Source organism: Cydia pomonella, chromosome 27 (assembly GCF_033807575.1).
Source record: "Cydia pomonella isolate Wapato2018A chromosome 27, ilCydPomo1, whole genome shotgun sequence".
Lineage (NCBI taxonomy): Eukaryota > Metazoa > Arthropoda > Insecta > Lepidoptera > Tortricidae > Cydia > Cydia pomonella.
In genome coordinates this window covers 4,849,917-4,863,556 of record NC_084729.1, presented here as the reverse complement: position 1 = coordinate 4,863,556, position 13,640 = coordinate 4,849,917, and the positions used below count along the sequence as shown (strand labels likewise).

General features: G+C 35.1%; 1 protein-coding gene across 8 annotated transcripts in view; it reads left to right on the top strand.

The window, feature by feature from the left end:
* Nucleotides 1–13,640, top strand: part of LOC133532413 (zinc finger protein 37 homolog) — a 46,822-nt gene that overhangs the window by 1,323 nt on the left and 31,859 nt on the right. For 6 of the 8 annotated variants that reach the window (XM_061871069.1, XM_061871065.1, XM_061871068.1 and 3 more), the window contains exons 2-4: nucleotides 2,094–2,227; nucleotides 2,634–2,750; nucleotides 7,085–7,195. In XM_061871069.1, the coding sequence (XP_061727053.1) occupies nucleotides 2,094–2,227; nucleotides 2,634–2,750; nucleotides 7,085–7,195 (362 nt within the window). The remainder of the gene's footprint in view (nucleotides 1–2,093; nucleotides 2,228–2,633; nucleotides 2,751–7,084; nucleotides 7,196–13,640) is intronic. The other 2 variants (XM_061871067.1, XM_061871066.1) reach the window with 1 other exon arrangement.

Genomic DNA, 13,640 nt, shown 5'->3' with positions numbered 1-13,640 from the left:
CTACAGAGATTGCTTAACATCAGGCGGGCCGTATGCTGTTTGCCACCGACGTAGTATAAAAAAAATAGTGTAGCAATTGGTATTCAGTTATTAGAAAGAACACATTTTGCAGTCGGAAGGTAGCCTATGGTACTCGTCAATGGAAAATCAGAATACTATATGTAGTGATAAGACCGCCTGTTGTCTGCCTCTAAATTTAATCAATGGTTTATTTTTCTTGTATATTTTTACTGAGGTGTGCCAATAAAGAGTATTCTATCTATCTATCTATCTCCATATAACATCACTCGATATAACTATTCACTCCCTGTAATATCAACATTTGTTGGATATAGTTATTTACTTTAAAGCGCTGGTGGCCTCACAGTAAGAGTATGCAACTTGCAATCCGGAGGTTGCAGGTTCAAACCCCAGCTCATAGCAATGAATTTTTCGGAACTTATGTACGTAATATAATTTGATATTTATTTTACCAGTCGCTTTTCGTCAACTAGTGCCTATGCCAAATCTTTTATTAAGATTAGTTGTCAATCGGACCCCAGGCTCCCATGTGCCGTGGCAAAACGCCGGGACAACGCGAGGAAGAAGTGGAGGAGTTGTTTTACTTTAGTATAAATTTATATAACTAAAGTCCCCACCTGGAGGAGGCCGTCAAAGACAGCCTGACAAAGGAGAAGAAACAAAAACAAGAGTAAACACATAAATAAATAAATGGATATCTGTATAACTATTAAAGAAAAATTTTAATGATAATTATAATTAAAAATTATGTGTCAGGAATAAAGACTATTTTAATTCAATTCAAGTTAACCAAAACTCTATAGCGTCAAAAAACGTCCGGGCCCTTGAGTGTTGCTTGTTTCTACTGTACTTTGAGTTAAGGCTTATTAGAAAGGTCTAGAGAAGTACTTTATAGACATGTCAGTGAGAAGGAGTACAGTGAGCAATAAGTGTGTCACAAAAAAATACACCTACAATAAAAGTGTGTCACAAAAAAATACAGCTGCAATAAAAGTGTGTCACAAAAAAATACAGCTGCAATAAAAGTGTGTCACAAAAAATACAGCTACAATAAAAGTGTCACAAAAAAATACATCTGCAATAAAAGTGTGTCACAAAAAATACAGCTGCAATAAAAATGTCACAAAAAAATACAGCTGCAATAAAAGTGTGTCACAAAAAAATACAGATACTTGTTTGTATACAGTCACGTCTGAAAATATCGATACGTAAAAAGTGACTAAAATATGTATACACGACTTTATTGCCCATATATTAAGGTAATGTATACATACATATTTTTGGCACATTTTTTGTACCGATATTTTCAGACGTGACTGTACAAATGAGCAGTGTTGAATCTTACAAAAGTACAGAACAATTCATGTGCAGTCAAGTGTGAAAATATGGGTGTATCTTAATTCGCTAACATAAGAGCTATGGGACATATTTTTGGCAATATTTTTAACCTTGACTGTACAGTCATGTCTAAAAATATTGATACAAACAAATTGCCAAAAATATGTATACACCTTATTGCCCATATATTAAGGTAGTGTATACATATTTTTGGCACTTTGTATCAATATTTTTTAGATGTGCCCATGCAAGTACAATAGATTGACGACCTGTCTGGCCTAGTGGGTGTTGGCCCTGCCTATAAAGCCAATGGTCCCAGGTTCAAATCCTGGTAAGGGCATTTATTCGTTGTGATGAACAGGATATTAAATTTGTTCCTGAGTCATTTATATTATTTTTAGTGTTTATTTAATAAAATAGGAGGCGAGGATACAATTTTAATTTGTTAAGTCTTTGAACGCCAAAGACGTCAATAGACGTGCAGGGTTAAAGTACAATATCCACCTTCATGCTTTCCGACAAGGTTCATTATGGCACACGATAGGCATGGCGTTTAAATGGTTAAAGAAACATCTAGAACTTAAAGGATGATTCACGCACAATATAAATATTTTTTGTATATTGTTGTCTAAGTACCCTCAACACAAGCCTTATAAAGCTTACAGAGGTAAATTGACTAAAAAATTACTATAATATGAAAAATATATTGTTTATGTCATATCATATAATTTCAGTAATCCTAAGATGGCGTTGTGCGAGAGCCAGTTGGACGTGATTCCAGTCAAGCGCGAGTCGTCTCCTGGCTCGGAAAGCAGCAAGGAGAGCCCGGATAAGAAGGCCAAGATGGAACCCAACGGAGACCTATTTGGTATCTAATTTACACATACAGTAAAAATAGAGTACGAATTACATATGCAAACCTGCAGCATTGATGTAATTGTCAATTGATACTGCAGACATTCCAGATGCGCCAACTCCTGAAGTTTCTCTTAATTAATCATTTTAACCACAAACCACCTCAAATGCAAAACGGAACAACATATAATACAATCTGCCGAAGACAAAGAAAATTGGAAGAAAATGAACAATGAACAAAGCTTAAATAATAATAATAAGACTCAAGGTCACACATACGCGTTTCCGTACAAATTTAGTGCTGCTCAAATCATAGCATTTCACAAGTCACCTGTGATCACATTGGTGACCTCATGCTCTTTGTAAACGCTCCATAATTCTGTGTCTGTGTAGTCTGTGATTTTAAAATTTTGTTATAGTGCCCGGTGGGTTGCCCCTAGCTGTGGACTACAGGTCCCCCGTCTCTCACTTTGTGCCTCCGGAGCTGGCTGGCTATGCGGCCAAACCGAAACCAGAGGCGCCTGTCGTCACAACACGTAACTATTCTTCTATTTTTATTAATTTTATTCTAGTTGCCAAAAATTACCAACCATGGTGACTTTGGGCTCTAAAATGACTCCTTTGGTTCCTAAAACTACTTCTTTGGTTCTTAAAATGACTTCTTTGGTCCCTAAAACACGACTTTGGTCTCTAAAAATGGCATGTTCGCTTTTGTAAATGACTACGTCCTGATAATTTACCATAAGTACCCTGGCTATGGATAAGGCCTATGGAATATGTCTCACACTTCGTGCCTCCCGAGCTGGCTGGTTATGCAGCCAAACCAGTGCCCACCACCAATATTATATTTAAAATTCCAGAAATGATCTAGCCTTTGGTTCCTAAAAACGACGACTATGGTGTCTGGAAACAGGAAATAGCAAATAGTCTTCTCCCTCGCGTTGTCCCGGCAATTTTGCCACGGCTCATGGGAGTCGGGTCCGCTTGGTAACTAACCCCAAGAATTGGCGTAGGCACTAGTAATTACGAAACTGCCATCTGACCTACCAAACCAGAGGGTAAACTAAACCTTATTGGGATTAGTCCGGTTTCCTCACGATATTTTCCTTCACCGAAAAGCGACTAGTAAATATCAAATGATATTTCGTACATAAGTTCGGAAAAACTCATTGGTACGAGCCGGGGTTTGAACCCGCGACCTCCAGATTGCAAGTCGCACGCTCTCACCGCTAGGCCACCAGCGCTTCTTAGGAAATGGCAAATAGTGTTGTCTCAACATACGACATACTCACCTGTGATTATTATCACTAAAGCAGCAGCGGTGTCATGGTCGCATTTTTTATCATCTATCACGTCATGCGTCACTTTCGCACTTACATACTTGTTAGAAAGTGACAGGCATGGTGACAAATAATAAAGAGCCGACCATCTTAGCCCTACTAGTATGAATTTTCTAACATGATTTTTTAGGCCTTTATCCCTAATCTGTTATACAAAAGGTTTTGTTTCTTTTATGCAGCGGTTAATAAGTATACATCGGGAACAAACCCGTTTCAAAATCAATTTTACTCTCCTAACTATATGGTTCAAATTCATGTAACAGCTCACTCTCAGGCCGATCGTCCTACATTACCCCAAACTCGTTATCTCAGAACAAAGAGAATTAAGAAGATCAAGAGTGCTCACTCCATACAACGGTTTTGTTAACAAAAATACTATTATTTTCGTAGTCTACATTTAGCGGCAAGTAGTGGAACTCTCAGTACAATAGATGTCGCGGCAAACAAAAACTCTAATGCTCAACGATTTTCCGCTAATATTATAAATAGAGTAACCGGAACTCAATTTTTAACTCCTACGCTTACTCTGGTTATATTATTAGCTGAAAATCTTTGAGCATTAGACTTTTTGTTTGCCGCGACCTCTATGGTCGAATAGCAGTACTGAGAGTTCCGGTACTTGACGCTAGATGTAGACTACGAAAATAATAGTATCTTCGGTAACAAAACCGTTGTATGGAGTGAGCACTCTTGGTCTTCTTAATTCTCTTTGCTCAGAATGAGCTGTTACATGAATTTGAACCTTAAGTCTGTCACGATATTTACTTTTTAAACGACATTTTGATTAAGCACGCGCCGAAGACGGCTCTGCATAAAAGAAACAATGACTTTTGTTTAACAGATTAGTGACTGAGCGGAAAAAATCATCTCAAAAAATTCATACTATAAATTTGGCTGAGGAGTAATAAGTCATCATACTTACAAGTTCAATTGCTCTCACATTTTACCTCCGGATCTTCACAGTGAAACTAAAGCTAGATATGTGGGGACAAGGCGGAAACAGTGACTCAGCACAAACAGTGGCTCAGTCACCCACATATTATCTCATGTTGAAATTAGGTTGAATGATCCAATGTACCTGGCATTTTCCTACCGAACCACTGTTCCCTCCTTGAGCCTACTTCTAGTCCAGTATACATTTTGTGGACTGTTACCATTTATACACAATTATAGCAGTAACGGAACGTCCATATAGCCCTTCTCTCACGAAGCTACCCTCAAGCGATCTGTGTTTCGTCCGCGTATCCTACGCGTCGTTTGTGATTAGCCATACATATTCACTTCGGTTAACACACGAGACGCGTTGACGACGCGTTTGATATCAGTCGCACGATAGTGTCTTGCTGGTCGCACGCTACTCGAGTCGTATACGTATTGCATTACAAAATGGCGACGGTCCAAACTTTAAATATGAATGTTGTTCAATAGGCGGAAAATTATCCATGTTTATATAATTATAAGCTGCCAGAATATGTGAGAAAATATGTGGATTGAAATTGGAAATAAAAACAACGGGTTGCACTCAGGGAGTGCCTGCAGAAGTGAAAACTTGAATATTAACGTTGTGCATTTTTGATATTTTGGAATAGTTAGGGAATAATTTTGCACGAATTGCTTTAATTATCAGTATAAAAGTACTATCATTTATGTGGTAAAATACAATATTCATTTATTGCGCTATCGTACACAAACATGACAATTTATATTACATTAAAAATTTAACACTTCAGATCTATTACAATTATTTAACATCAAAAAGTTTATCTCTCAGAAAATCAACTTCCATCCATAATTTCAACGACTCTTACACCATCATCATTACTAAAACCATCATGGAGTTTTTCGATCAGGTCACGTGTCTGTCCTAGGAATTTTCAATCTGACGAATCTGTCGGTCACGTGACCTGCGGCGAGTTTAACATTTTTTCCCCATCACAAAAAGTGCACAGCGCCGCTAAAGAAGTTTTCACTTCAAAAACAATTTGACATGTCATCAATAATTTTTTTGGGATTTTTTTTTGCACATCAAAAAATCTGCCATTGCACAGCGGAATAATGTATTCGCAAGTCAGAATGCTGTTTTGCTGGCAAATTACCTTTTTCTTCTGCTGTGCAATTAGATTTTTAGGTCAGGTTAGGTTATAAGAAATAGTCTCATATCTGCGGTATCTGGGACCAATAATAACTTCTATTTTTTTTTATCGAACATAATGGGCCATTATGAATGTGTTTTTCTACGTAGTTATGATTTTTGTACCAATTATAAGCTATAGTTTATTTTGTCAGAATAAAAAAAATCAATTTCTTCTCAATCCCTTATTATTAATAATTATTACTTTATTTTAAAATTATAATTGGCAATTATGACAATTATTTGGGAGTCCCCGGCAAGCTCAGCCGAATTTCACCTTCCCATACAAACAGAGTTTCATTTTAAAACTACATGTTGGATTGTAATGAAACTTTGCACATACAAGGACATGAGGTGTATCTAGGGCTGAAATTAGTTTGCATTGCTCCACCTCATAAAACAAACGAAATAGAGCAAAAACAAGTTTTGTATGAAAATCTGTATTTTATTAACTATGGTATCTGAGGCTACATAAACTAATTATAGGTAAAAAACTTAAGTAAGTCACCTGTTGTATGTAGTTGTGACGTGTTCGAATAGACATTTGTTTTGTTTGTGTGTGTCTTTTAACCCTTTTCCAGGCCGCACCAATCTACAAGGTTTTCCCAAAAAATTCAAATATATTCCAATAAATCCAGCTTTGACGATTCATTTGAAGACAAGTCACATTTTCCGAAAGTGCAATTTAATTTGCACCTTAAATCGGATGGCTAAGGTTGAAATTCTATTGGCGCGTATGTGGTCGATAAATCGTACTATGGGTTAAACATGTATTGTCTATTCGAACACGTCACAACTACATACAACAGGTGACTTACTTAAGTTTTTTACCTATACAGCCCTAGATATACCTTATCTGTAAGTACAAAGTTTCAGAGCAATCTAGCTAGTCGATTCAAAAGTTTTAAGTATGTTATAATAGTACATTACGATACAAGTGCGAAAAATAGGAAATTCGAAACGAGTGGCGATAAATTAAAACACGACCGAAGGGAGTGTTTTAAATCGACACGAGTTGCGAATTACCTATTCGCACATGTATCGTACAACGTTTTACAGTACATATGGCCCTTTAAATGTTCGACACAGTAACATAATATGCTACTTCTCGCACTAGTGCTATAAAGTAGCCCCATATGTACTGTAAATTGTAATATGTACTTGTAATAAATTTCTTAATGTTAATATTATGTCACTCATTTTAACATATGTAGCTTGACTGTAAGTGTTAATCTAAGGTATAAATAAAAAAATAAAAAAAATTAGAGCGTAACTACGCTTGTATGAATTACTGAGCTTGCGGATACCCTTAAATAGCATTTATTTTCTTACACAAAAATTACAGTACTTTATTTCTCCCCTCTTTTTTTGACCCCGTTTCTTTTTCTTACCCCCCTAGCGGTGGCAGAAACGACGCCGGTGAAGCGAAAGCGCGGCAGACCGAGGGTCGACAAGACTAGCCCTGAATACCTGGCTAATTTAGCCGCCAGGAAGCAGGCTAAGGAGATGGGTGAGTACTTGGTTGGCTTGGAAAAAAAAAGTTGGGTAGGATTAGTTTATTAAGAGCCAAGTGTATCACAGAGATCCCCCTCTATTACAATTTTTCTTTTATCATTTATAATGAAAGCATACGAAGGGTTTCATGGCTATTAGATTCCTTCTCTACTCTCAGGGTTCTATTTTTGTAATACTCGATGATTCTATTGAAAACATACTGAGTTGTCAAGATACCTATAAAACTGGATATGATATAGTTACTAAATTATATTTTTTCGAGCATCTTCTAAAAGCAAAAGATGCACATTTAATATTTTAAGTATTCACATTCATCTTAATTTCTTCATATACTTGATAAATACATACAATACTATCTTTCCCTTCCATAGATTTTTATTATTATTTTCTTTATTTATTTTTGGTCTTAGGCTAGGTCATTTATAATATGAATATAAAAGTAAAATATAAAAACACTTACAAAACATTACAAAATACATATAAACACATAATAAAAAACCTAACCTAGGGTGCCGCCAGCAGCGGGGCAGGGCCCAAGCTGCCGGTGGTCAGGGCCCCAGAGAGAGGAACCGACGTACTATACGCGCCGTGTCCAAAATTACTGCCTTCTGCATTATTTTTATCATTAAAGTTCAAAGTTCAAAGTTCAAAGTTTTTTATTGTATGTAAGAATCAGGTTACATTGTAGGTCGAATATACAATTGAATATTTAGTCACACCGAAACTTTACCTTTTCAGGTGTACATACATTTACAGTATACACATATAATTATGTTAACATATTAACTTACATACTAGTAACACTCATGAGAAACTTAGATAATCATTTATACAGTAAAAACATTCTTTTATAAGCCACTTTTTTGTGCTCGACTTAAACAGCTTTAGATCCATGTCTTTAAAATGATCAGGTAATTTGTTGTAGATTGTGATGCACATGATATAGGCGTTTTTTGAAGTAAGTGACAGGTTAACATATGGTTTAGGTAACCTGTGTTTGTATTTCGGTCTAACAACACGAGGACCCAATGATATGTTTTCTGTGAACAGATATTTATATTTGTGAACAAAAACAGAAACTTCATAGATATAAAGACAGGGGAAAGAAAGAATATTATTTTGTATGAAATATGGACGGCATGACTCTATTGGATTAACTGAAAATATGGCTCTAATGCAACGCTTTTGAACAATAAATACATTATGCTTATCAGTGCAGTTCCCCCAGATTACTACGCCATACCTTAAAATTGAGTTAACATATCCATTATACGCTATTAGTGCTGCTTGTGTGGAAACAGTTTGACTCACTCTTCTTAGAGCAAATACGAACCTATTTACTTTGGTACATAATTTATCTACATGTTCTCTCCAGTTCAATTGATTGTCAATAACTATACCTAGAAATCGTGCATCTAGTACTTCTTTTATGGAGATATTTTCATATTGTATGTCTACTTGTTGTGAGTTGCTTTTGTTTGTATGAAATTGGATGTAATTGGTTTTCTCTAGGTTTATTTTCAAATTATTTATTTCTAACCATTTAATTGTAAGAGCTAGTGTTCTGTTTAGGTCATCATTATAAGTTAAAAGATCTTTACATTTTACAATAATAGATGTGTCATCTGCGAATAACAAACAATCATGTGGCAGGGTTTTGGGCATATCATTTATATAAATTAGGAATAGCAGGGGACCTAAAATACTGCCCTGAGGTACTCCATAATGATTATTAACGAAAGATGATCTATAACTATCTAGAGATTTCGTTGCCGGGCAGTATCTCATGGTCTCTACACATTGGGTTCTATCACTAATATACATTTTTATCCATTCAAGAGCAGGACCACGTATACCATATTTGTATAATTTTACCAATAACCGTTTATGACACACAAAATCGAAGGCTTTGCTCATATCTAATAATAATACAGTGACAGGAATCTTATTATCTACCGCATCTAGAACATTTTTTACCAGTTTAAATGTGGCTAAAGAAGTACATTTAGATTTGCGAAATCCATGTTGTTGATCGGATATTATATTATATTTGTCCAGAAAACTTATTAATCTATTAAACATGATTTTTTCATATATTTTTGAGAAAGCTGAAATTAAGGTAATTGGCCTGTAATTGCCCATATTAGTTTTATCGCCCTTTTTATGGATGGGTTTAACAACAGACTTTTTCAATATATTTGGAAAGCTACCTTGGATCAATGAAAGATTTATTGTATGTAACATGGGCGATATAATAGAGGATACACATTTCTTAATAATATTTGTCCTCACTTCGTCATATCCGACTGATGGGGAATTTTTAAGAGACATAATTATGCTATGGAGTTCAGAAGAAGTTACGGGTTTGAGATATATGGAAAAGTCATTATTATCAATATCAATATCATAAGTAGAATTTGCAGTTGTATTAGTGCTTATACTCTTTATGAAGAAATCATTAAAACTATTGGCAATCTCTTGTGGGTCATTTATACAAATATTGTCTATATTTAATTTATCAACAGATTTATCGGTACAATCAGATGAAGTATAATCTTTAATAACATCCCATACTGCTTTGCATTTATTATTGTTATTATTAATATACTTTAAATTTTCTGTTTTTTGCTGGGATAATAAGCATTTTTTAAGCAGGCGGGAGTAATACGTATATTCGAATTTACAATGAGAAGAACGTCTACTAAGTAAGTACAGTTGTCTCTTCTTTTTACAGCAATTTCGGATACCTTTTGATAGTTTTTTTGAATAGAAAGATTTATTTTTAACTTTAATTTTAAGTGTCGGGAAACACAGATTATAGAAAAGAAGAAACAATTCATTAAATTTATTGAATGCGCAATTGGCGTCATTTTCTTTTAAAACATCATTAAATGATAGACTTGACAGACACTGTAAAAATTTTAATTGATTCTCTACACTATAATCCCTCTTTAATATGAACCACCATTTTACTGGACATGGTGGACGTTTCTTCACAGGCACTTGACAGCTTTGCGCTGTATGGTCAGATAACCCTAAATTGTGTACTACTATTTTACACTCTTTAATATTGGACGCAATGTGATCAATACAAGTTTTTGAGTGATCAGTTAACCGTGTGGGGCAATTAGAAGTTATTTTTAAGTCATAGTTTTCTAGAATCTGAGTTAACTCTTTTGCTATAGTGGATTTTTTTAAGGTATCAATATTCAAATCTCCACACAAGATGTATTTTTTTCTTTTATTTTGACATATTGTATATAGCAGTTCTTTTAGTTTATGGAAAAATATAGATGAAGGTGAAGTAGGCATTTTATTTGTATAGATACATATGACTACAATATTATACTGTGGAAGTGCAGTAGCACAACATTCGAAAGAGTGTACAAGGGAAATCGATTCAATATCTGGTATAGGACTAAAGCTAATATCTTTACGAACGAGTATTGCAACACCTCCTCTTTTCGAATGTTTGCGGGAAAAACTAGCCGCTATATGAAATTGTTTTAATTTTAAATTACACTCTGATCCACGTAGAATGTTTGTCTCGCTTAGGCACACAATATCCACACTGGTGCCATTTTGTTCTAGGTCATCTATGGCAATATTCAGAATCTCTTGTTTATTTAAGGCTCCGGAAATATTTTGGTGTAGGACTCCAATACTAGTCTCAGGGCTGACGTTGTTAAGTCTTGACAGTTTCTTAATGTTGTTAACACTATTTATGACGAAAAAGGTGGTTTAATGATGGTGGTGATGAATCTTCTTTATTTTCAATCATTCCATTTTCAGTCCTCTGGGGAGTGGTATACACGTCAGAGGTGCAGTGGCGCCTTAAGTATGTACCATGTTCGGAATCTAAGTTGTGGTGCTTCATCAGTTGTATCTGGTACGAATGATTATACAGTGAACAAGCTATTTGGTGGCGAATCATTGTTGCTAGCTGCTTCGAGTAAGTAGTCATATTGATGGTAAAGGTAGGCTTATAAACATTTGCTAACAGTGTACAATTTTTAAATTGATTTGCAATTAATGTTAGCATGTTATTCAGTGGGCGTTCAGCTAAGTAGCGGCTATAGGGTACATTTGATATGATTATATTCGAGTCATTTAGTTGTTGAATCAAATAATACAGATTTGCAAACAGCTTGCTAGGGTTGGTATCATTAGCTCCAGTAATAATGATCAAGAAATCATCCTTGTCGAGAGCCTTGCCATTATTTGGTAGTGAACGTAGCACGTTCTTTGTGTCTGCCCCGGGATTTGAATAACATTGTACTTCAAAGTAAGCTCCACACATGCTATTTAGAAACGATCCTAGGTGTCTACCTTGTTGATCAGCCAATATGACAATTTTACGTTTAGAAGAGCCCAACTTCATTCTGTTGATTAAATCTTCTTCAAACAGCTTATTATATATACTCATGTGGTTTGTATTCTTCGTATTTATATTGGACGTCCAGAGAGAGAATTTATTAGATGTAGCTGTTTTTGTTGTGATTTGTGATGAAGTAGAGTTGATATTTGAAGGATTTGTAGCCTTAATGGACTCTTGAGCTTGTTTTCTTAGTTGATCGCTAGGGGGCGCAGGACAACAATCCTCTTTCGGAGCGTCGAGAGGTGCCTGAGGTTTATCTGGAATGCTACCGAGTCTCTGTGCACTTTCCTTACTCAAGGAGAAATCAAGTTTAGTCTTTTTTATATCATTGCCACTCTTCTTGATGGACTTAGTTTTAGTAGAGCCAGTGGAGACCATAGTAACTGAGTTACAGACAGGTGTTAAATTGTTAATTTTTTGTTCACATTCCGAAAGCCTTTTAATGAGTGCATCGTTAACTGCCATTAAGTGTTCAATCTCTGAGTCGGCAGATTGTAATTTTTCTTTTAGTTCGGATATTTGGTTTGACATTTCTTCGAGCTTGAAACTGTTATGTAGACGTGATTCGCAGTGTGCTGGGTTCAGATCTGGAGTTGATAATAATTTAGAAGGAGAGGCGTCTTCAAATTCATCTTCTGATAATCCAGAGAACGAATTTTCTATAGGAATATTTATTCTGTATTTTTTGCGGATTGTGACATTATCACGCGGAGAGCTTGGGGTCGTAGTGTATGGTTTTGGCTCATTATTAGACATACACGATTGGCAAGTAAATGTTTTCTTATCTTTTTCCATGAGATCAAATCGACGTCTCGTTACATGTGTACAATCCATATGGTACCAATTATTACATGTGATACAACGCAAGCTATATTTATCTGTTAAATAATTGTCGCATTTCGTGCATTTTGTCGCCATCTTGTGGTGGGTAGATATAAACAGTAATAACTTCCAACAACCGAAATGTAGATAGGGTCTTCAGATGATGCAGCAAATGGACAACAGATGGCGCTATTCTCCAAAGTGCAAGCGGGGGACGCGCGATGTTTTCGGCGCGGGATCAAATTATTTTAAGTTTTAACGGTCACAGCACAAAAAAATTCTACAATTTCGAATAAAATGTCACTATATGATTGAATTTGTACACTATTATAATCACTTGAGAAAACACTGTACAAAGTATTGGTAACTTATTTGAGTTATTTGTTATGTGGTATAAGGGTTAACGACCGGTATAGTAACGTTTTAAGTCCAGCTCAAATGTTGAAATGTCCTGTTTAGTTCATAATATTACACTGAAATTATATTTACAGTACACCTAGAATAGTTTTGTTAGTCTATATGCTGTTTATTTATAATTTATACAAAAATTTGGCAAAAGGTCATTGACTTCTGGGTGAAGCGTCCTTTCGGCGGCAGTTATCTAATTTAAACTTTTAGGTGTAAACACTTAATGTACGGATTTATTATTGTTTGTGTAAGTGTATAATTACTGTTTTAATCACTGTGAGGGAAAAAGTACACTAATATTCAAGTAATAACATTAAAAGTCACTGATGCATAGTAAAAAGTTAGGTTAATCATATTTTATCTCACTGTGTTCTTATTTCACTGTAGTTTTTTAAGATAACATTCACCATTATAAATTGCACATGAATCTATAATATAAAGCACTTCTTTTTTACTTTTATGATATTTTTACATTTTAAAGAATTAAATTACGCGGGATCGATTGTTATTGTGACGGCAGCGCCATCTCCTTATGAATGACATGTTGTTTCTTTATTTAATAAATATTTGTTATGTATGTATGTCTATGTATGTTTATGGTTAGACGTATTTAAGTATGTTTATATATGTCTTGTGTTGTGTGGTTATACTATTCTATTCGACTTTTAATTATTATTATTATTTTGTTGTTTTTCTTTGTGCCACCTACCGTATATTCTAATTTTATTGTCTCCGATACCCAAAGGTTGTCTGGAAGACATCGCTCTTAACCCTTTTGCAGGCATAGTACGATTTATCGACCACGTACGCGCCATTACAATTTCAACTTTAG